Here is a 22,664-nt window from a genome sequence, read left to right as displayed (position 1 = left end):
GTCAGAGGTGACCTATGCTTTTTGCTCTGCTTCTATCACATCATTTATAAGAATTCATTTGTTAAATAAATATTTCGACTGCCAACTATCATGCATTGTAATAAATGCTGTAATACAAATACTGTAATAAATACAAATACTGTAATAAATATAATAGTCACGGCTCTAGTTCTTTGAGGTGTTCAATGACACTAGAATATTTTCTAAGTTTGTCCAAGACTGATTTAGACTTCTAGAGTAGTTCAAAGCTAAAATATTTCTTCTGCTTCATGAAAGTGAATTGTAAGGTGCCCTAGGGGAAAAATGTTTAAGATATTATTTAATCTATCAACTGTGTACTCCATTATAGTACACTATTTCTAGGGTGGTATGGGGAGGGCCAAGAGGAAGTAGGATATGCTTATAAAAGGGAAAGAATTCTTGTGGTATCAGGAATGCTCATATCTTGACGGCAGTCAATGATGAATGAAGCAACATGGGTGATAAAAGTGTATAGGCCTTAAAACACACACACACACACACACACACACACACGTGCGAATATAAGTAAACCAGGAAATTTAATAAGATGGATAGATTGTATCACTGTCTATGTCCAGGTTATAATAGTTTTCAAAAAATGTCACCACTGGAGGAAATCAAGTAATGAGCACACACAGGACCTTTCTGTATTATTTCTCACAACAGCATGTAAGAATGTTATACATTGTAGATCATTCTACAATGATCTCACTAAAAATTCCAGTTGAGAATGTGTTCCTTCTGCTTTACATCCACTTACCTTTAGTATTTCAGAGCATTTTAATGAAAATAATCTGAGGCAGTGTATACAAACAGAAAAATAGAAAATTATGTAAATATGTATTTATGACAGTTAAGACGATGTGTCCCACTGGCCAAGTAATGACAGGCCACAAAGATGCTCAACAAATGCTTTAAAGATGAATATGAGGCCATCAATTGCTCCCCTAGGAATGTAACAGTGATACGACAAATGTATCCAGAAAAGCTCTATGTGATTGGATGTTAAGAGGTGATAAGTATTAGCTTTGGGTTCACAATACTAAATACATGAATGGCTGAATAAATGGGCAAGCAAACTGATACAGTAGCTAAGTAAATTTTCTTTTTACTGTTTTTTATTCTAATAACCTAACAAGAGAATGCCCAGCTCTCAAAACAAATACATTCGGCAATCCCTAAAGGTATAAAGTCCCAGAGGGAGGGTAGACAGAAGGAGATAAAAATTAAAAGCAGAAGTGCTTAAAGCCATTTGCTTTTAGGCTCTGCACACATCCTGCAGACACCTTGAGGTCAGCTTGGTGGAACATAATTTTAGGCACAGAGCACCAAATGTCTTCACAAGGCTTGGGTGAGACGTAGTTTTGGCTTGAAACCATCTCTGAGGTCTTGAGTGAAGAGGCACAAAACGATCCCATAATGAGGACAAAGACAAAGACATCCTAGCATTTCATCACACTCCCTTCTATAATTAGGCTTCGAACATGGCATAAATTAGCATCCTAATGATTTTCAGCGTTCTTGAGATTTTCTAATAGAAATAAAGTGCTCACAATATCTAAAAGATAAAATATTATTTTGTAAGTAGACCATCTCCTAGATTCCTGGTCTTGTAGTTCAGTTGAGTCTTTACCCAAGTACAATTACCTGAATTCTTAAAGGTCAAGCAGTAAGATTACCTGAATTCTTAAAAATCTTGGGCAGGCATAAGCTGGTAGAAAAGATACAACTTGTTCATAAACTTTCTCCAAGTCTAACGACTTATTTGGTTTTAAAGTAATAGAAGCCATTCCTGCTTTTCCCTCATAATCTGAAAAAAAAAGTTGGAAATAGCATTAATTTTACAGGTACTAGGTGATTTTTAAAACGGTCCTGTTAATTATATACTAATTGTTGCAAATAGAGACATTAATCGTGTCACAGCAATAACAATGCAACAGTAGCATAAATGAGTGGGTCCTTCCTGGAGCATATGATTTGCTCTCCAGAAATAAGTTATAAACAGGGAACGGTAGACTCTATTCTTTTTTTTTTTTTTTAATTTTTTCAACGTTTATTTATTTTTGGGACAGAGAGAGACAGAGCTTGAACGGGGGAGGGGCAGAGAGAGAGGGAGACACAGAATCGGAAACAGGCTCCAGGCTCCGAGCCATCAGCCCAGAGCCTGACGCGGGGCTCGAACTCCCGGACCGCGAGATCGTGACCTGGCTGAAGTCGGACGCTTAACCGACTGTGCCACCCAGGCGCCCCAAGACTCTATTCTTAATCGTCCACACCACAAAAATGAAATAGATGGGGTGGAAAATACCATAAATAACCCCTAGTTTACATCCTACAACCATTAATGTAAAATATTAAAAGGAGACATTTATTTACAGGTGAATATATTCCAGAAAAATATCCATTTTAAGAGTCAACGCAAAAAAAATAAAAATAAAAGACAACATTGTTATCAAATTTAAAAACTAGACTGCCATTTCCATAACTAATTCCAAAGATCACTTATTGCTGATCATGCCACCTATGGATTTTTCCAGGGAATCAGAATCTCCTATAGCTTTCCTCCAGCACCCAATGTCTGTTAGAGTAAATATCCCCTCTTCTGCCCCCCATTTAATACTCCCACCTCATGTGTCCTGGGCACCTACAAACATTAGTTGGAAAACATTGTTGTTTATCAAAACAGCACAGAAGAGCAAAGGGGCATAGCTATCCTCTAATTCCAAGTTGGTAACTTTTCTTTGCCATTTTCGCCATCATGAGAAATCCTCTTCTGCATACTTTCAAAGATAAATGAGGCCAAACAGACTTTAAAATTATTTTTGAAGAAGACTCAACTTAGCTACAAGTCAGTGTCATAAAACATTTAAACTAGAACATGTCCACGTTTAGTAGCATGTATAAACTCTAGTCATAAAGAGAACAATAATAAACTATGGAAGAGCTGTAACTATTTTCGAGCAGTGAGTCACTGACCAGAGTTTCCAAGCTTTACCTAAAAATACACACATACGTTAAAATTAAGTTGGTACGTGATGGGACCATGAAATTTGTTAGCCTGGGCTAGAGTCACTTGCCAAGACAAGACTAAGCTACTTATTTTAATTGATAAAAAAAAATGAAATGTGGCATTAGTAAGATCATTGCAGAAGTGAAGAAATGTGGCACATTCTATTCGGAGAATTCTTCCCAAACCTGAATTATATTCATACCTGGCACCACCACCCCATACACGTTTGTTTCCTGTATGAAATCCAACATTCCAATAACATCAGCAACCTCTGTGGTTGCAACATTTTCTCCTTTCCACCTAAATGAAAGAAAGAAGTTCTGATTAATACACCTATATTTGAAGAAGTAGGTACCCAGTTTTAGTTTTAGTGTCTTGTACGTGGCTCCGTGCCAGTACCTAGTAACTGAACACAATGGCAGATTTCAGAACGAACGGAAGGCATTTGTAAGGGAGCACACTGTTGACAAGTCAACAAAACCAGAATCAGTGTTTTAGTGAAAATTACTTTATCTGTGTTTCATTGGTATAAACTGGTTACTGTAAAGTGTTTTTTGGTAATATGTCATAAAAGGAAAAGAATGATAAATCCCTCTTTATTTATGAGATGTATTAACAGTTCAGTACGAAACATTCCCTGTCCCCAATGACAGAGATAGAAAAAAATGAAAGGAAAGCTATAGTGGTCTCTCCACGTACCGACCCCCTTCAACTTCTAGGGATTAACCCCTTTGGTTCCCTGAATGCCAATGAATATTCTATTTCAGTTAAAATAATTTTATGTATGGTGAGCACATAACATGGTACCAGAAGGTGAGGAAGTAAGAAGTATGACTCATTTATTCATTCAAATATGTTTTTGAATGTCTCCTGTATGTTCTTCACTGTTCTATAGTCATAGACCATGACTAATAATTTCATAAGCCCAAATTAATCTTAAGGAATTAAGAAAGAAGTGTAAAAAAGATAAATTTGGCCCTTTCACTGTTTTTATCATTAGGTCAAGAATTAGACCATATTTGACCAGATTGGCTTCTGTTTCAACCCTGCCATTTAAACACCCAGAGTGGATGAGGTCAAATATAATAAAAATAAGTTCAGAGGAGATACACACACACACACACACACACACACACACACACACACACACACATATAATATTTTATATATATTATATAAACATATATTTTTATATATCTTATATATTTATATATTTACATTTATATATTTTATTTATATTTATTTATTTTAAATATATAAATAAATTATATAGATATATACATTTATTTATAAATATAATATATATTTGTTTATTTATATATTAAATATTTATATATTATATATTATATTATATATATATATATGAATGTCTAAATATGTCTAAAATGTCTAACGTTTATTTATTTTTGAGAGAAACAGAGATAGAACATGAGTGGGTTAGGGGCAGAAAGAGAGGAAGACAAAGAACCTGCAGCAGGCTCCAGGCTCCGAGCTGTCAGCACAGAGCCGGACGTGACAGCTCGACAAGCTGTGAGATCATGAAGTGAGCCGAAGTCGGACTGAGCCACCCAGGCACCCCTGTCAATTTTATATTCCAATGAAAGGAGCTCACTGATTTTGACCACACTGATTCATTAAAGTAATGATAAAAATTGACATCAAGATTTAACTTACGTTTCAATCTAACAACAGATGGTCCATGAATTTTTAAATGAGGAGACATTATTGAGATAAAAAGCGCTCTGTCTTCCCTGAAGGTAAAGACCAGGGCATCTAGAATGTTTCCATAGAGCCTTGCTTAGAGCACAGTTCACAGTCACAGAACCAGCAGTACAACCGATGTTATTTCATACCTGAAAGTGTCTCCAATACGGTCCCAAAAATAAAGGAAATTCTCCTGATCTTGGACCATTAAATCTCCTGTGTTAAAGTAAACATCTCCCTTCTTAAAAACATCACAAAGCAGTTTCTTTTCTGTGTGCTTCTTATTCCCAGCATAACCAAAAAAGGGATTATTCTCAGTCACTCGAGAAATGAGAAGTCCAGGTTCTCCTGGGAGAGAAAAGCATTTTTCAGTGATTGGATTAAAACGATTATTATACATATCATGCACGTACTTAAATGGTATCTGACCAACACAACCAGGGTTGCCGATCTTCCTCTGAACTTATTTTTATTATGTTTGACCTCAGGCACTCTGGGTGTCTGCATCCAGCATATCCTTTCACAGACTGCCACAGACACAAATTACTTTGGAAAAACTAACAAAAAAGGAAAGCGAATGTCAACAAAACCATATTAAATTTATTTTACATCCTGCATGGATGACCAAAGGCTACTTTTCTTTTATGTTAACTAGATTTTAACACTAAGAATAATGACAACCCTATAAATAACCACAATAATAATGTTAATAAGATTATGACTGTAGCGATGTTTATTGAGCATTTACTATGTAGCAAGCCCCATGAGCCCCTTGCAAATGCTAGCTTGTTTATTCCTCACAGAAATCCTTTGAAATTGATCATTAAAATTCCTATTTCACAGGGAAGAAATGGCCCAGAAGGGTGAAGTAAATTACCAAAGACCAACAGATGAACAGGAATGGACCCAGAACTCAAATGTAAGTCTAGGATTCTGCAGCAAGGTTTCTGTTCACTACTATCTCTGGTCTAGAAGTTATTAGAAGTTTAAGAAAATGTTTTATTCTTATGGGATGTTGTCTGGAAATCTTCGATGGGCAAGAGACAAGGCATAAAAGTTATTAGTATTACTTAGAAACATTATCTGAAAAAATTTTTCGATCAGATTTACTCAAATTGATCAGGATTTTGCCCAGCAAGCTGCGTGGTAAAAAACTACTTCTATGAGAATGATAGAAGACAAAGGGAAGCAGCAATCACTGCCTGAAGAAAATTTTTTTTAAATGTATATTTAGTTTTTCAGAGAAAGAGCGGGGAAGGGGCAGAGAGAGGGAGACAGGATCCAAAGCGGGCTCTGTGCCGAGAGCAGAGAGCCCGATGCAGGGCTCAAACTCACGAACCGTGAGATCATGAGTTGAGATGTGAGAGCATGACCTGAGACATGAGATCATGACCTGAGCCGAAGTCAGACGCTTAACAGACTGAGCCACCTAGCTAGGCACCCCTGTCCCAGAACATTCTAAGGCCATTGTTGACTTCCTGTGAAGAGAGGCAACATCCACATGATTGATTAGATGGGGTTAATTCCAGCACATTGTAGAGTGATTTATATCATTTTAACATTCTCTATTCAACTCTCATTGCTTCCACTCATTCTGGACATCCTGGCTTCCAAAGATATACACCAGTGGCAAAGCCATGCCTGCTCTACTACAGAAAAGGCTCCTGGTTGTCACTGTCATCACTGACACCTCCATCATCATCATCGTCATCATCATCATGGCCATTGCTACACTTTCTGAGCATTTTCTGGGTACCAGTCGTTATTCTGAGCACTTTATTTTATGTATCCCATTTGAGTCTCATCACAAACCTATAACACAAGCCCTCATATTATCTCCATTTTAGAGGTGAAGAAACCGAGAAAGAGAAAGTAACTTGCCCAGTGTCACATATTTGCCAAATGTTGGAGATGGTTTTTTTTAACCAGGTTCATCGGACTTCTAAGCCTGTCTTCCATCACATATTCCTTCAGTCTACATATCCTCTATTTCAGAAATTTCCAAGCTTCTCTTACTTCCCTTAGAATTTATGTTCTTCTTTTTTTCTTCGAGACACAGGCTTATAGTTTCTTCCCTGACAATTAATTATTACAAATGCTTAAAAAGATCATAGTGTTTCTTCTATCTGTTCTAGGCAAATGTATGCAAGGCAAAATACCATTAATAGAAAAAAATACTGAGTAATTCATAATGAGAATTGCAAAACACTAAAGCAGATGTTTGGGGACAATCTGCTTTTTAAAAAACCCTGAGTTTACATAAGCAGTTCTGGGATTCAAGTTCCAATGTCAGATATGATTGTAATTGTAATAAGTAAAATACACCAGGAGTGCTTGGCTGGCTTGGTCGGTAGAGCGTGTGACTCATAATCTTGAGGTTGTGAGTTTGAGTCCCATGTTGGGTATAGAGATTACTTAAACAAATAAAATTGTAAAATAAATAAAATAAAACAAAACACACTAGTTAAGTGTGTGTATAGCTTAGAAATGGCTTTTTTCTTGGACACAACTTATAGAGTTGCATTAGGGAAAGATATTTTATAGATGCCCTTAGGCTTGAAATTCAGAGGAGAAGGAAATTTGTGTTTTAATAGATAATGCTTATATTCTTCCTAAGCTTTCAGCTACCAGAACAAACCAACCGACCAGGCTTGCAACCTTTATCTCCACATTTGAAGTAACAATTTAAATGAAATCATCTCTGAAATGTAGTCCAAGCATATTCTGAGGCGGCAAAAAGTAATTTTGGCCTGATTTATTCAGACTGAATGTCTAAACAATTCCAAATGCACATATCTACATTTAAATTCCTAGACTGATTATATGCAGCAGCAAGTTAATTGGGGCACTTGCTTTTATTAACATGTCTAACCAAAAATCATCATAAAGTCCTCCTTGGGGGAGGAGGGAAGTGAGAGGGAGAAGAGAAGTGGGGAGGTAGCAAGCCACATGCCAGGCTCTCAGTAGGGTTCTACATCTATCATCTCATGTAATTGTGAACAATAACCTCACAAATAAATATTGTCACCTCTACTCTACATAGGAAGAAAATAATCTCAGCCTGAGTGGCCTGCCCAGAGTTGGACAGTTTCTAAGCGTGAGAGCCCACATTTAAATCGAAGTCTGCCTGACTTTCCATGATACCTAGAATGATAAGTAGGGCATTGTTTTTCATATTATATCTTAGTCATATGAGACATTAGTGCCACTATTACAGCTAGACGTGGTGGACTGAGAAAAATATAAGCCCAGGAGTGCCTGCATGGCTCAGTTGGTTAAGCATCCAACTCTTGATTTCAGCTTAGGTCATGATCTCACAGTAGTAAGACTGAGCCCTTCATCAGGCTCCACTCTCTCTCCTTCTCTCTCTGCCACTCCTCTGCTTGCTCTCTCTCTTTCTCTCAAAATAAACATTTTTTAAAAAAGGAAATATGAGCGCAAGAGTAATGTGTTCTAAATTTCAATATCTTACTGAGTGACCCATCTGGGATCCCTAACATCTAATAATTAAACTCTTCTCCCTGCACTGAAATTCCAAACAAGTCTCATCACATATTAGTAAAAGCCATTCATTCTAAATTCAGTAGTAATTAAACAGAAATTCAGAAACAGTGCCTAAGGGGACGTGGTCAAACACAAGAATCTTACCTTTTTTCACAGGAATACACCAGCCCTGTTCATTTCTAATGGGCTCATCTTTCTGAACATCATACTTTATCAAGTCAAAAGTGAATAAAAGCTGCCAAAACAAAATTAAACACACAATAAAGACAAAAACAACAACAAAATATTCATTTGTGCAGTGACATCTACCGGTTATGGACTTTTTGTTCTGTCAGTTGAAATAAAGAATGAGGATGTAGATTTATTACTATAAGTCAACTTTACTGAAAAAAAATTAACTATGTATTTGAAACTCAAAACTGAAGGCAATAGTAAATAGCACTTGTATACTGGTATTTACTTCAATTTCATTTTATGTTGCACATTATCTTAGGAAAATTTAATTTTATTCTTTATTCCTCAATTACATATTCTACTAACTCCAGGTAAGAGGAACACTTCTTGCCTTCTCCTTTAGAAATCATTCAGAAACAGCCTTTGAAATAAAAGTTTTAATAGAACTAAAATGTCAACTATGTGAATGCAAGGATTTTGTTGTCTACTTTAAATTTACAATCCCTTGAAAAAGGAGGGATCAGATGCCTAAAAAATACTTATTTGACACGGACTTTGAACTTTTTCCGTAGGCCTTCACCTTAATGTCCCTAAACTAACTCGGTACCTCTGTGCACTCATGTGCTATGAGATGGTAAATTGGTAGAACACACTCACCAGATTGGGAAGCAAGCTAATTGGACATCTCTCCTTGTCCCCAAATATTTCCAGCTACCCTGCTCTTGTAATGTCCATGTTACCATGCCACGCGGATTCACAATCCACTAACGTGTGACCCTGGGAGAAAACTGCAGAGTGGTTCAATCCAACTCATTTATTTTATATATAAGGAAACTGAGGTTTTCCTGATCCATTAAACAATCTTATTAAGGAGAACTAGAAAATGGTAAGCTAAGATGGAGATAATAAAAGGAGGTAAGAAAAAATAATAAGGAAGGACACAGAGAAGACAGACCAAGAGGAGGAGAAACAAAATGAACAAATATAGAACAAGTAAGTGGGAAAAAATTAATAAAATTAGTGAGGTAAATGTATTATTTACAAAAAATTTTTTTTAATCTTTATTTACTTTTCAGAGAGAGAGAATACACACACACAAGCAGGGGAGGGACAGAGAGAGACACACACAGAAGCCGAAGCAGGCTCCAGCTCTGAGCTGTCAGCACAGAGGCTGACACAGGGCTCAAACTCATAAACCATGAGATCATGACCAGAGCCGAAGTTGAACGCTTAACAGACTGAGGCACCCAGACACCCCGAGATAAATGTATTATTTATCATTAAAGACTAGACACAAACATTTGTTTTTGTTTTTTAAGTTTATTCATTTATTTTGAGAGAGTGAGAAATAAAGCACACGAGCTGGGGAGAGGCAGAGAGAGAGGGAGAGAGAGAGAATCCCAAGCAGGCTCTGTGCTGCCAGCACAGAACCTGATGTAGGGCTCGAACTCATGACACCATGAGGTCATGATCTAAGCCAAAGTCAGGAGCCGGAAGCTTAACTGACTGAGCCACCCAGGCACCCCTATTTTTAATGTCAGTAAAATCCACATGTAATTAGAATCACAATTCATTACTTGTGATGAATATAACTGACACCAACTCATGTTGATTGAGTGCCTACTGCATGTCAGACACTGCTACAAGCTTAAGAACAGCATTTAATTTAATGGGATAATTTAATTAATATTATCCCATTTTAAGATGTGGGTCAATGAGAGAGGAGGCAAAACAAAATATATTGTAATTCTAGACATAAGATTCTTTATTAAAAGGCAAGCTTGCATCTTGTTGGTCTTCGTCTGTAATTGGGATAACAGCTTTCTGGCCACTTGCCTAATGACTGGTAAAAGGAGAGATTCCAGAAGTTCCGGAACTGCATTTATCATTTTGATCAAACAGGAACAGCGCCCTTGTTCATTACCAATCTCCTTTAACATGTTTTATAGTTTGAAAACTTTGCTCAGGAGCTGATGATATCAGCATTAGTGTTGTTTCTTTCAGATTAATTGATCAACCACATTCATGGATGCGATTCATTCTACACCAAACCACTGTGCCTGTTGTCACATATAGGGGACTTGCAGGTCACAAATTGGGTAATTTTATCATACGAATGAAATTTAAATATATCACAGCATCTTGAGATGGTCTGGGTCTGAGTATTAAGTTTCAGCTAGAGGGATTTCTATTTTTTTCTTGCCTTTGAGATTCCACACGATTACAAAAATGGCTGTGTTATAATAACACAAATAAAAGTAAATAAATCACCACCTTTTAAAAAAATTTTTTAAGTTTATTTTATTATTCACTCAGAGAGAGAGAGAGAGAGAGAGAGAGAGAGAGAGAGAGAGAGAGAGAGAGAGAGAGAACAGCGGGGGAGGAGCAGAAAGAGAGGGAGAGAGAATCCCAAGCAGGCTCTGCACTGTCAGCGCAAAGCCCAATGTGGGGCTGGAACTCACGAACTGCAAGATCATGACCCGAGCTGAAGGCAGGCGCTTAACTGACTGAGCCACCCAGGCACCCCACATCCCCACTTTAATATCCCCTGATTGTATATGCGCACACACAGGTATAGGTATGTGTGTCAAGAGCAGAGCTGCATGGGATCACATTCATAACAGACTAGGTAAACGGATCCCCAGCACTCTGAAGCACACACCTGGGGGCTGTACACAGTGCCTCAGAGTTCCCATACATGTCCACATGCTTTTGTCTATTCACATCTGTACATTTATTTTTTTTATTTTATTTTATTTTATTTTATTTTATTTTAATTTTTTTTTTCAACGTTTATTTATTTTTGGGACAGAGAGAGACAGAGCATGAACGGGTGAGGGGCAGAGAGAGAGGGAGACACAGAATCGGAAACAGGCTCCAGGCTCCGAGCCATCAGCCCAGAGCCTGATGCGGGGCTCGAACTCACAGACCGTGAGATCGTGACCTGGCTGAAGTCGGACGCTTAACCGACTGCGCCACCCAGGCACCCCACACATCTGTACATTTAGAAGCTGGAAAGCAAATACAAAACTCACTGCCTCTGTTAATCGGTTATGTTTATCTTGTTTGTTTTCTGCCTTCCCCAATAGAATATAACCTGCACATCAACAGGAATCTATGTCCACTGTGTTCATTGGGTTCACAGGGTGAGGCATACTGAAAAATTTTAATAGACTGTATAAAGGAGTTCATTTGATGAGCATCATTACAAATGTGTTTAAATTGATAGAGAGAAAGGTAGGAAACTGATTAATAAAATACACTCTCTGACAAATGAAACCATACCATTTTAGGAAGTGAAACCAATTTAAATTTCCTTGAGTTTAACCAATGAAAATAGAGCTCAAGTTAAATTACAGTGTTTCTTTAATGTAAAAGATATCAGTCCCTGTGAGGTAAAGAATTTAACCTTAACCGCAGAAGTTAACCAGAGGTCTGGCTTTCACTCTCAGCTTCTGGCAGATAATCTCTATGCCCCTCCAATGCCATGGCCAACAGTATGTTTGTTAGCCTCAGGCTGTTCGGCATGTGGATAGTGACAATACGAGTTAGATTTAGTGTCTGAACCACACTGATAATGTGATGTAGGGACGGGGCCTTGGGTCCCCTAGCTTGACCTCTTGAGGGATTGGAGATGGAGGTTAGCCCCAGAAGGAGCCAACTACATGTAAATGTGGACGTCAAGGCTGGTGAGTTTCCCTAGCTGGCAATACTCCATGTACATTGTCACCTGTCAATTCCAGGAGAGTAATGCCATCCTGTCTCCACAGGAAAGGAGTAGAAGCCTTGCATTTGGTGCCCTGCTGATTCTGCCCCATTGCTTCCTCCTCCATCTGATTTTAATCTGTATCCTTTAGATCCTTTAGATGTAATAAATGGTAATTATTATGCATAACAGCTTTCTGTGAGTTTTGTGAGTACTTAGTGAATTATTGAACCCAAAGGGGGCTTTAGGGACTTCATAACTACAAGTGCTGTCAGAGGTAAGGGAGGGCTTGTATGGATTATTGCCTAACTTCATAGTTAGCTAAATTTCCTAGTCCATAAAAAACACCTACTTTTAGGGCACCTAGGCGGCTCAGTTGGTTAAGCAACTGACTCTTGGTTTTGGCTCAGGTCATGATTTCATAGTTTGTGGGATCAAGCCTCGCACTGGGCTCTGGGCTATCAGCACGGAGCCTGCTTGGGAGTCTCTCTCTCTGCCCCTCCCCCACTCTTCCTCTCTCTCTCTCTCTCTCTCTCTCTCTCTCTCAAAATAAATAAACTTAAAAAAATGCCTACTTTTAAGATAATAAAAAAGTTTAAAGACATGTGAAGGAGCCTTTTATTTACACTGTATTTATGGACTTACTATGTAAGATGAAAGAATTAGCACTTGTGTTTCGGCCTCTGCTCCCGCCCAATTCCCATCATTGTTAGTGCTATAATTATTTTTATATTTTCAGGATTTATACTTCCATCCATCTATAAACATAATTTGGAGCTGTTCAATCTTCTATATTTAAATGGATTCAATCAATCCTGTTAACTGAAGGTGATTCCTTCATTTCTAAGTTCTGTTTTATCTTCAGGATGACTGGACATTTTCACTAAGTGAGTTTGCTAAAGTATCGAATTACTGTAAATACATGGGTGTTATAGTCTCTGATTTCTTAACTTTTTGAGAACACCTCTTTAGACTCAAAGAACAATGGGGTCAGAAGTAAAATTCTTCGGTGAATACATTACTTTGTTTTTTTGTTTCTTTCTGGCATTGAGTGTTTTGTCCTCATTTTGAGAGAAGCCTGAGCTGTTTCGCATCTTCAACCTACAGTTTGTACAACCTTTGTTTTCTCTGCCTCAGCATCTCCTTAGAGATCTTTAATTCGTGTTCAGTAATTTCAACAGCATATATTTTTCTGATGATCATCCTGCGTTATTTGTTCCTGGAACACAATGTGCTCTTTTGCTAAAGATTCAAGTCTTTAAGGAAGTTTTCCTCTATTAGGTTTCAAATAAGAGTCTTCTCTTTACTTTTCTTTTTCTGCAGGGACACCAATTAGCACATGTCAGATAACTGTCTATGTTTCCAAAATCTTTCTAATTTATTTTGTATTCCTATTTGCTTATTCTTTTTATTGTGTTTGTGTGATGCCTTAATCCCATCTATCTTGCTCCCTAACAATGTTACAGCCTATAAAGTGGTGTTCATTTGTGCAATACTTTCATCTTCCCTTTTATTTTTTTTTCTTTGAGCTGACTCTATCTACTTTCCAACTCCTTTTGTTGATTGACATTTCCCTGGAACTTTCCTCTCTTTTGAGCTCTTATTTTTATTTATTTATTTTTTAATTTTTTTTAATGTTTATTTATTTTTGAAGGAGACAGAGAGCATGAGCAGGGGAGGGGCAGAGAGAGAGAGAGAGAGAGAGAGAGAGGGGAGGGGGGACACAGCATCCAAAGCAGTCTCCAGACCCTGAGTCTCCAGACCGTCAGCACAGAGTCCAACGCAGGGCTCAAACTCACGAGCCCTGAAACCATGACCCGAGCCGAAGTCAGACGCCCAACAGATTGAGCCACCCAGGCACCCCTGGGCTCTTATTTTTAAAGAGAGTATCATTGCAATTTTTGAAATTAAGGGGAATTAAGGGAAACATTCCCTGGTCATTTCGGAGGGCTTATTATTTTCTGTGCATCCATATTATTTTTTCAGCTACCTTTTATTAAGATTTATCTTTTCTCTTTTTTTCGAGTTTTATTTTCTCTAAGGATTTTGTGTTTGTTCCTTCCCAATTATGTTATCCGTGGGTGTAGGGATAAGGAAAAGCCAGTCTGTTGCTGTTATCAAATGCAGGTTCGTCCATCAAAGGCACTGTCACAAAATATAGTGTTTGCTCTGAGGGCACAAATGGCGCACAGAGCCCTTCAGCTGTGTGCGTTTAAATGGTAAATGTGACACACAAGAAGCACACTTGGGTCACAGGAGCTCTGTGTTGATGCCTCTTCTTTTTGCTTCTCTGTTTATATCCCATCTTTGGAGGCTGATTTGTTTCTGAGACAGTAAGTGGAGAGGAGGCCTCCATGAAGTTTAAATTTGTGAGAGACAGACTTATCAAATCTCCCCACACGATCATGAAGCAATTATTGGTCCAAATTTTTCACCTTCCCTGCTCTGTAACAAACTGATATGCAAATGAAGTGAGAAAAGATAAGGTAGAATTCATTTGATATGAGGTACCATGTTTTTCATTTCCAAACTGAAAACATAACTGAGCCTAAGTTTAAAATCAGAAGTTTTCCAAATCAGTTGGAGACAATCATGCCTTCTTGCTTTATTGACAGTATTGCAGTCTGACAGGGAATTTAAGACATTATAAAATTATAATGAAGTCAAGCCAGTAATGTAAAATACAAATCTTCTTCATTGTGCTCTTGTTGGATGATTACTTTGCAATGACTCAGCTTCACTAAAGAGCTTTAACATGAATACCAAATTTTTAATGGAACCATTGCAATGAGTTGAGAAAATTAACTGGAAGGAGTTGTAAACCTCAGTAGTTGTCAGCACTTATTTTCCCCAAATTACTTTTCAGAATGTACATGCATGTCTGTGATGTCAAGAAGACCCTCCAAATCCCAAAGAGCACATCATAAAAATTGTTTGTATCTTCTCAAGGTTACAAACATCAGAGCAATTTCTATCAGCTTTGAATCTATTTCTCTGCTTTTTAAAAAGTATATGCTTATCTCTTTTGATGCTCCTCACTGTTTATTTTATATTTCTTTAATTTATGTTCTTGACTACTTCCTTCTTTTTATTTTCTTTAGGTTTATTTCAGTTGCTTTTTATGTATTTAAAAAACACTTTTTAAGTGTTTATTTATTTTTGAGAGAGAGAAAGACTGTGAACAGGGGAGAGGCAGAGAGAGAGGGACACACAGAATCCGAAGTAGGCTCTGAGCTATCAGCACAGAACTTATAAGCCATGAGATCATGACCTGAGCTGAAGTCAGATGCTTAACTGAGCCGCCCAGGTGCCCCCTCAGTTGCATTTTAATTAACTCCCAGAAATGGATATTTAACTCACAAATTTTCAACCATTCTTATGTGAGTCCAAAAATTGTGAAATATAATGCTTTCATCTTGATTCAGCTCAAATTACTTTTTAACTTCAATTATTTTTTTTGTTGACTCACTGGAAACTTAGTGATGTTTTATTTCCAAATATATGGGAGATGAACTAGCTGTCATTTAAAACATTTATTTCCACTTGAATTAAAATGCTGTTGGAAACATCATCTATATTCAACCCTCTGAGATTTGCTGGAATTCCCTAAGTGGCCCAGTAATCTTTGTGAATGTTTCATAAGGGCTTGAAAAGAATGGATGTTCTGCAGTTTTTTTCAAATTATTTGTATTTATTATTGTTGTTGTTATTGTTGTTGTTATTATTATTATTATTATTATTATTATTATTATTATTATTTGGTAGGCTCCACAACCTGTATGGAGCCCCATGCAGAGCCCCACATGGGGCTTGAACTTATGACCCTGAGATCAAGGCTTAAGCTGAGACCAAGAGCTGGACACTCAATGGACTGGGACACCCAGGTGCCCCTATTCTGCAGTTTTTAGAGGCAGTGTCCTATATATATATTCATTAGCTCAAGTAGTTTCTTTATTGCATTATTCTGTATCATTGCAGATTTTCTTTGGCTTCTTCTATCAAACATTGAAACAGCTATAACATAATATCCTACTATGATTCCAGCCTTATTTTAGTTCCTCTTGAGGTTACATACATTTTGCTTTATAAATTTAGAGACTATTTTCTTTGCTTTCACTTTTATTCCTTAAAAAATATCGATGACTATAAACTCTATTTTGACAATTACTTTCACCAAACCAGCTGAAGACATCTGTTCAATCTTTTGTCTTCCACAGTTGTTACTGAGAAATCAGCAGGAAGTTTTTTACTCCTAGGTAAGTGATTTGGGGCAGCTTTTACGATTTTTAGTAGTATCTTGATTCATTAGAAGCCTGTACATAACTTTTGAGTGATATAAAAATGAAGGGTAAGCAGAAACCCTGCATTGAAAATACTCAGGCAAAATGAAAAGAGTCAAATTAACATGTATTAGAAACTTTGCTTGCTGTTTATACATTACATCATTAAATTTGAAAACAGAACAAAAGACTTAGGTATCATTATCCCTACATTATAGAGGAAAACATGGGAGATGGTTAAGATTTTCATAATCTATGTTCACCTAGAGGCCATGACTTTATAGACGTTCTCAACTTCAAAAAAAAGTAAAAAGAAAGGTGATAATATTTACCATAATTCACAAACAAAAAGTCTAGAAGAGAGGTAAGCAGATCCCAATATATTTCTTTTGTAAAGAAAATACCGTACTTACTTTGTGAAGGAAATTTGTTCTCCCAACGGATCCAATTTTCCCATTATGATTCATTAAACAAATGTTTCCTTCAGTAGCTCCATAAAGCTCACACATCTTAATATTTCCAAATCTGTCTAAAAATTCCCTCCATACATCACTCCGTAGGCCGTTTCCAACTGCCAAACGCACTTGATGATCCTTTTCTCCTTCTCTCTGTTAGAGGAAAAGATTTGACTTGTAATTGATTCATTCTAGTTCTCAGCTCTTTCTCTCATTATTATGACTTAAATGGAAATATCCAGAAGTTGGGTGCACATATGCAATAATGGAAGGGAAGTTAAAAACAAATCATGCTTAACTCTGTTGCAGAACCACATCCAATAGCTAAGGAAACTAACACTGGCCTAGAGTAATATAGCTTTTATTATCTGGTAAAAGCTCTTCCCACATTCCAGATTATGAAAGCCTTATTTTGGTAGAGATTAGGTAAGGAAGAAAGCTTATTTCAGGAAACAAGCAATAGTTTAAAAGAATTATAAAATGTACCTGAGTTTATCCTCTCAGCTCTATTACTTACTATCTGTATAACTTGGAACAAAAGGTTGAATACCACTATCATACTATAATTCTCATTTTATTCACTTGCTGAGAACTGAGAACATCTATCTCACCTATGTACTGCAGTAGTCATGTAAACCCACCACATAGCAGGTGGGAAACAATAAACTGAGGTCATCTAATCACTATAATATATGACAGTGCAAATATTATGCAACTACTTGTAAATATTATTTTTGAATGCATAATATTCTCATATTTTACTTCTAATTTGTATTTTAGAATTGAAAGAGAAAACAGAACTATATTTTCTTCTACATTCAATACAATACAACACATTAAGTAACATGAATTATACACTGACCAAAAATGAGAACCTCATACCTGTTAGAATGGCAATTTTTTAAAAAGATAAGAAATAACAGGTATTAGTGAGGGTGTAGACAAAAGGAAACATTTGTGTACTGTGGGTGGCAATGTGCATTGATACAGCCACTATGGAAAATGGAATGGAGATTTCTCCAAAAATTAAAAATAAAACTCCCATAGGATCCCATACAATTCCACATCTGTGTATTTATCTGAAGGAAATAAAAATGCTAACTGAAAAAGATATGCACCCCCATGTTCACTGCAGCATTACTTACAGTACCCAAGACACAAAAAGAACCTAAGGGCCTACTGACAGATGTTATCAGTCAATAAATAGTGGTACACACACACACACAGGATTACTATTCAGCCAAGAAAAGGGAAATATTGCCATTTGCAACAACATAGATGGACTCAAGGGTGTTATGCTTAGTGGAATAAGAAGGATAAAGACAAAGACCATGTGATCTCACTTATATGAGAAACCTAAAAACAAAAGCAAAACCCAAAAAATCCCCAAACCCAAAGCTCACAGATATAGAGAACAGAAATGGGGAATGGGGAAGGGTGAAATGGGTGAAGGGGATCAAAAGGTACAAATTTCCAAATATGAAATAGTCATGGGGGTGTAATGTTCAGCATGGTGAATGGAGTTAATAATGCTGGGTTGAATATTTCAAAGTTGCCAAGAGAGTAAATCTGTTTCCATCACAAGAAAAATAAATGTGTAACTATCTGTGATGTCGGATATTAACCAGACTTATTTTGGTGATCATTTTGCAATATACACAAATACTAAATCATTGTGTTGTACACCTAAAACTTACATAACGTTAAATGTCAATTATACCTTACCAAAAAATTAGAGTCAGACTATACTATCAATGTAGTTATGGTAAATCCATGATTCCCACTGAGCTACCTCCATCCTCACCAAAATACAAACTTAACAAGAAATAATAATACATTAACAACAGTAATAAAACAGAGAAATCAATGTCCCTGACACTTAGAATTAAAAATGATCGATTGATCACATTCTTTATCTCAGTTCCTTCTCAGTCTTAAAGGAAAGATTTAACCGATCAATTCTCAAGAACAAAGAGAATGTGAGTGAAAGGTCATTTTGGAAACCGCAAAGTAAATAGGTAACAGCCATGGGACTAAGCAGAGTGGGGAAGGCTGACATCAAAGTCCATAGGTGGGGCACAACAAATGCCCTAAGGTGTTACGGAAGCATTCTTCAAAAAGAATGAAGAAGGTAGAAGCCTGGGTGGAAAACAAGCAGCCATACCCACAGATAATGTCGGCACGGGTGATATACATCTGGGCACCTGCCCTTGCTACACATTAGGCAAATACTGGAGATTTCCCCTCTGGAGAAGTCCATCCAGACAGACACCAGTCTGGGTTGAGGAATCTACTGAAAATAGTAGTGTTAAATAAAAGGTGAGATCATTAAACTCAGAGCAAAACTAATCTATAGTGATAGAAATCAGAATATTGTAGGCATTTGGTGGGACAATGACTGATCCTTAAGGACATTCAGGGGGAAGGTCTTCAGGAAAAAAAATAAAATTGCTTAAAAATACTTGAAGTGTTAAATCATAATGAGAAATTTCAGCTTCAATGGAGAGTTTGAGATGAATTAGTATTGCAATACTAATTCATTTAGATCCTAACTCATTAGCCATTTAGAAAGCTCAATGCCTTTTTAAAAAGGCTATTATTAGAAATAAGATGTTGCTGCATCCCAATGTTTATAGCAGCACTATCAACAATAGCCAAAGTATGGAAAGAGTCCGAATGTCCATCGATGGATGAATGGATAAAGAAGTTATGGTATATATATATACACACATATATATATATATGTATATATATATGGAGTATGACTCAGCAATCAAAAAGAATGAAATCTTGCCATTTGCAACTATATGGATGGAACTGGAGGGTTTTATGCTAAGTGAAATTAGTCAGTCAGAGAAAGACAAATATCATATGACTTCACTCATATGAGGACTTTAAGATACAAAACAGATGAACATAAGGGAAGGGAAGCAAAAATAGTATAAAAACAGGGAGGAGGACAAAACATAAGAGACTCTTAAAAATGGAAACCAAACAGAGGGTTGCTGGAAGGGTTGTGGGAGGGGGGATGGGCTAAATGGGTAAGGGGCACCAAGGAATCTACTCCTGAAATCACTGTTGCACTATATGCTAACTAACTTGGATGTATATTAAAAAAAAAAAAAAAAGAGCAGAATCTGGTAATTCATCACTTACATACAATATCCAGTGTTCATCAATTTTACCTAATTTTAATGAATTGAGATTTAAATTTAAAAATCGATTCTTGGTTTGAGTCATTAGAAAAATTTTAACTGTATTTGGAACAACTTGGTCATTCGAATCTATTTGCTTTAACTGTAAATTTTGTGACCTCTACATACACACCAGATTCAGGCTTAGTTAAAAAAAAAGGGGGGGTTATAAAATATCTCAATTTTTTAAATATCTGTTATATGTTGCAATGATATTATCTTGGATATAGTGGATTAAATAAAACCTATTTTTAAAATTAAAAAAAAAAGGATATGTGTCATCATTGTACATGGCACGGGTGAGGGGTGTGGAAATTAGGGAGTAAATCTTTTCTCCTGGGTTGTGAAGACTTCCTAGGGGAAAATGGGCAGGACAATTTACTCATATGTTAATTTTTAAAATTAATACATTTCAATTTTTATATTAGATATTTTCTGTTCATCCGTTGAATTTGCTTTATGACCTGACACTAATTTATGATTAAGTCTAAAGAGTCTACTCCAGACCTGGCATGCAGAAAACTCTCAATAAATATTGTTGACCAATTAAAAAAAAAAGAAATAAAATGTTGCAAAAGTCAAATTGTAATTAATTATATTTTAAACACATTCTGTGCCTCAGCTATGAATAAAATTTACATATTATAATTTCTTTATAATAAAAAACTGATCAACATATTTTAAAATGATCACAATCATATTGGTACCAAAGAGGGAGAAGAAATGTATGTATATATGTGAGTAGGAAGTCAGATAGATGACAATTAAAAATCAAGGGGTGCCTGGGTGGCTCAGTTGGTTAATTGTCTGACTCTTGATATTAGCCTGTGGGACTGAGCCCTGCATAGGGCTCTGTGCTGACCCTGGAGCCTGCTTGGCATTCTTTCACTCTCCCTCTCTCCCTGCCCCTCCCCATTCCCCACACCCCCCTTTCAAAATAAACTTTAAAAAAAAGGAAGGAAAAACCTGAAAAGTCAATAGTCATATACATATTTTATTGAGAAATATGTAACTATATAACAACCCAAAATATCTTAAGATAATTAAGAATGTTTACCTGTAGAGATCAGGTATTGATAGCAGGGGGTTACTATTTATCTTGAGAGCAGATTGATTTTTTAAAACTACAGAAGTCCTTATTTGATAAAATAAAAATTAAAGAAACTAAATAAGAGGCAAACAAGAGTGTGGGTACATCAAAAGTAAGACTCCAACTTGCTGATTTCCTTCGTCCCACATCAATAGGGTTTAAGGTAAACATTCTCCAGACAGAAAAAAACTCACTCAGACAAGAACAGCTCCTTCTTAGACAGAGGATTCTTTTCTACCATTAAATATAACCTTGAGCAGTTCTGTACTGGCTCCCAGCTCCCATGGGCATGTTGGATATTGCCTACCTGGCATGGAACTAGTTCTTAGATTTTCCACTGCCATTTTTCTAGACAAAACAGTAGTGCTGCAAATCTTAAGAGTTATTCTGCTTGAACAGAGAACAATCTTTTATATGGTACAACGCTTGGAAGCTTTTCAGGTCAGAGATGAGTTTGAGCAAGTATCATTATTTCTAAAATGTGTTGGCACACTCTAGAAAACAATAAGTAGGTGGTTTACAAACCAAATTTCATAGACTTTAACCTGTGTGGGCCACAGCTATAGAAGTTTACTAAATAAGGACATTCATTCAAAATAATTCAATTGGTAGAAAAATCAAGTTATCAAAATTAGGATAAGGCTTTTGTCTGAAAAGATCAAATGCCCTTATCTAACTCTCAAGGTATCTTTATTCTATCTACTTCAAGCAGAGCCTGATGTAATGACTACATTAACCTGGCATCCACTGGCATGATGAACTGGGAGGTTGGTAGGGGTCAGGAAATGGAAAAAGGGGGTCAACAGAAAGGGAAATGTGAGAAAGAAAACATAATAAGGATTGGCAAAGGGAGCTTTAAAAAAGTGACCCTGGAATGTATGGAAATTGGAAGGTGGGTCTAAGAGTTGCTAATTATATTTGGTTTTGTATGTGTACATTTTATAATTGCTCAGAAACTAGCCAGTACATCATCTAAAACACAACCAAAATTTCTCAACTCCCGCCTACAATTAAAAAAAAAATCCCCTTCTCTGTCCATAAATTCCTTCAAAACTTCTTTTTTTATTAATTTTTTATAATGTTTATTTAATTTTGAGAGAGAGAGAGAGAATGCAAGCAGGGGAGGGGCAGAGAGAGAGGGAGACACAGAATCCGAAGCAGACTCCAGGCTCTGAGCTGTCAGCACAGACACCGATGTGCGGCTTGAACCAACAAACAGTGAAATCATGACCTGAGCAGAAGTCAGGTTCTTAACTGGCTGAGCCACCCAGGCACCCCCCTTCAAACCTTGTTAGAACAAATTCCTATTTCTTCTAATTCTCACTGAGGCAGGAGGTTACTACCTAAATATCTCTAGATATCTGAGCTGCATCGGGAATGGAATGAGGAAAGCATGCATAAATATAAGTACAATTAGATGAATGAAGGAATACATAACACATATATACATGTGCAAGAGAAAGACACAGACTGGCAGAGAGAACAAGTAATGAGAGAGACAAAGTGATGGAGAGAGAGAGAATACA

At 36.7% G+C, this 22,664-nt stretch overlaps 1 protein-coding gene across 1 annotated transcript in view; it reads right to left on the bottom strand.

Annotated features, from left to right (window-relative positions):
- The window catches only part of SLC27A6 (solute carrier family 27 member 6), a 74,952-nt gene that overhangs the window by 2,920 nt on the left and 49,368 nt on the right, over nt 1-22,664 (bottom strand). Inside the window, exons 5-9 of the mRNA XM_047871909.1 lie at nt 16,813-17,007; nt 8,384-8,474; nt 4,885-5,083; nt 3,234-3,331; nt 1,701-1,831 (exon numbers count right to left, since the gene is read on the bottom strand). Coding sequence (XP_047727865.1) covers nt 1,701-1,831; nt 3,234-3,331; nt 4,885-5,083; nt 8,384-8,474; nt 16,813-17,007 — 714 coding nt within the window. The remainder of the gene's footprint in view (nt 1-1,700; nt 1,832-3,233; nt 3,332-4,884; nt 5,084-8,383; nt 8,475-16,812; nt 17,008-22,664) is intronic.

The sequence above is a fragment of the Prionailurus viverrinus genome, chromosome A1 (genome assembly GCF_022837055.1).
Source record: "Prionailurus viverrinus isolate Anna chromosome A1, UM_Priviv_1.0, whole genome shotgun sequence".
In the NCBI taxonomy this organism is placed as follows: domain Eukaryota; kingdom Metazoa; phylum Chordata; class Mammalia; order Carnivora; family Felidae; genus Prionailurus; species Prionailurus viverrinus.
Note: the sequence above shows the minus strand (reverse complement) of the source record. Positions and strands in the feature narration are given on the sequence as shown.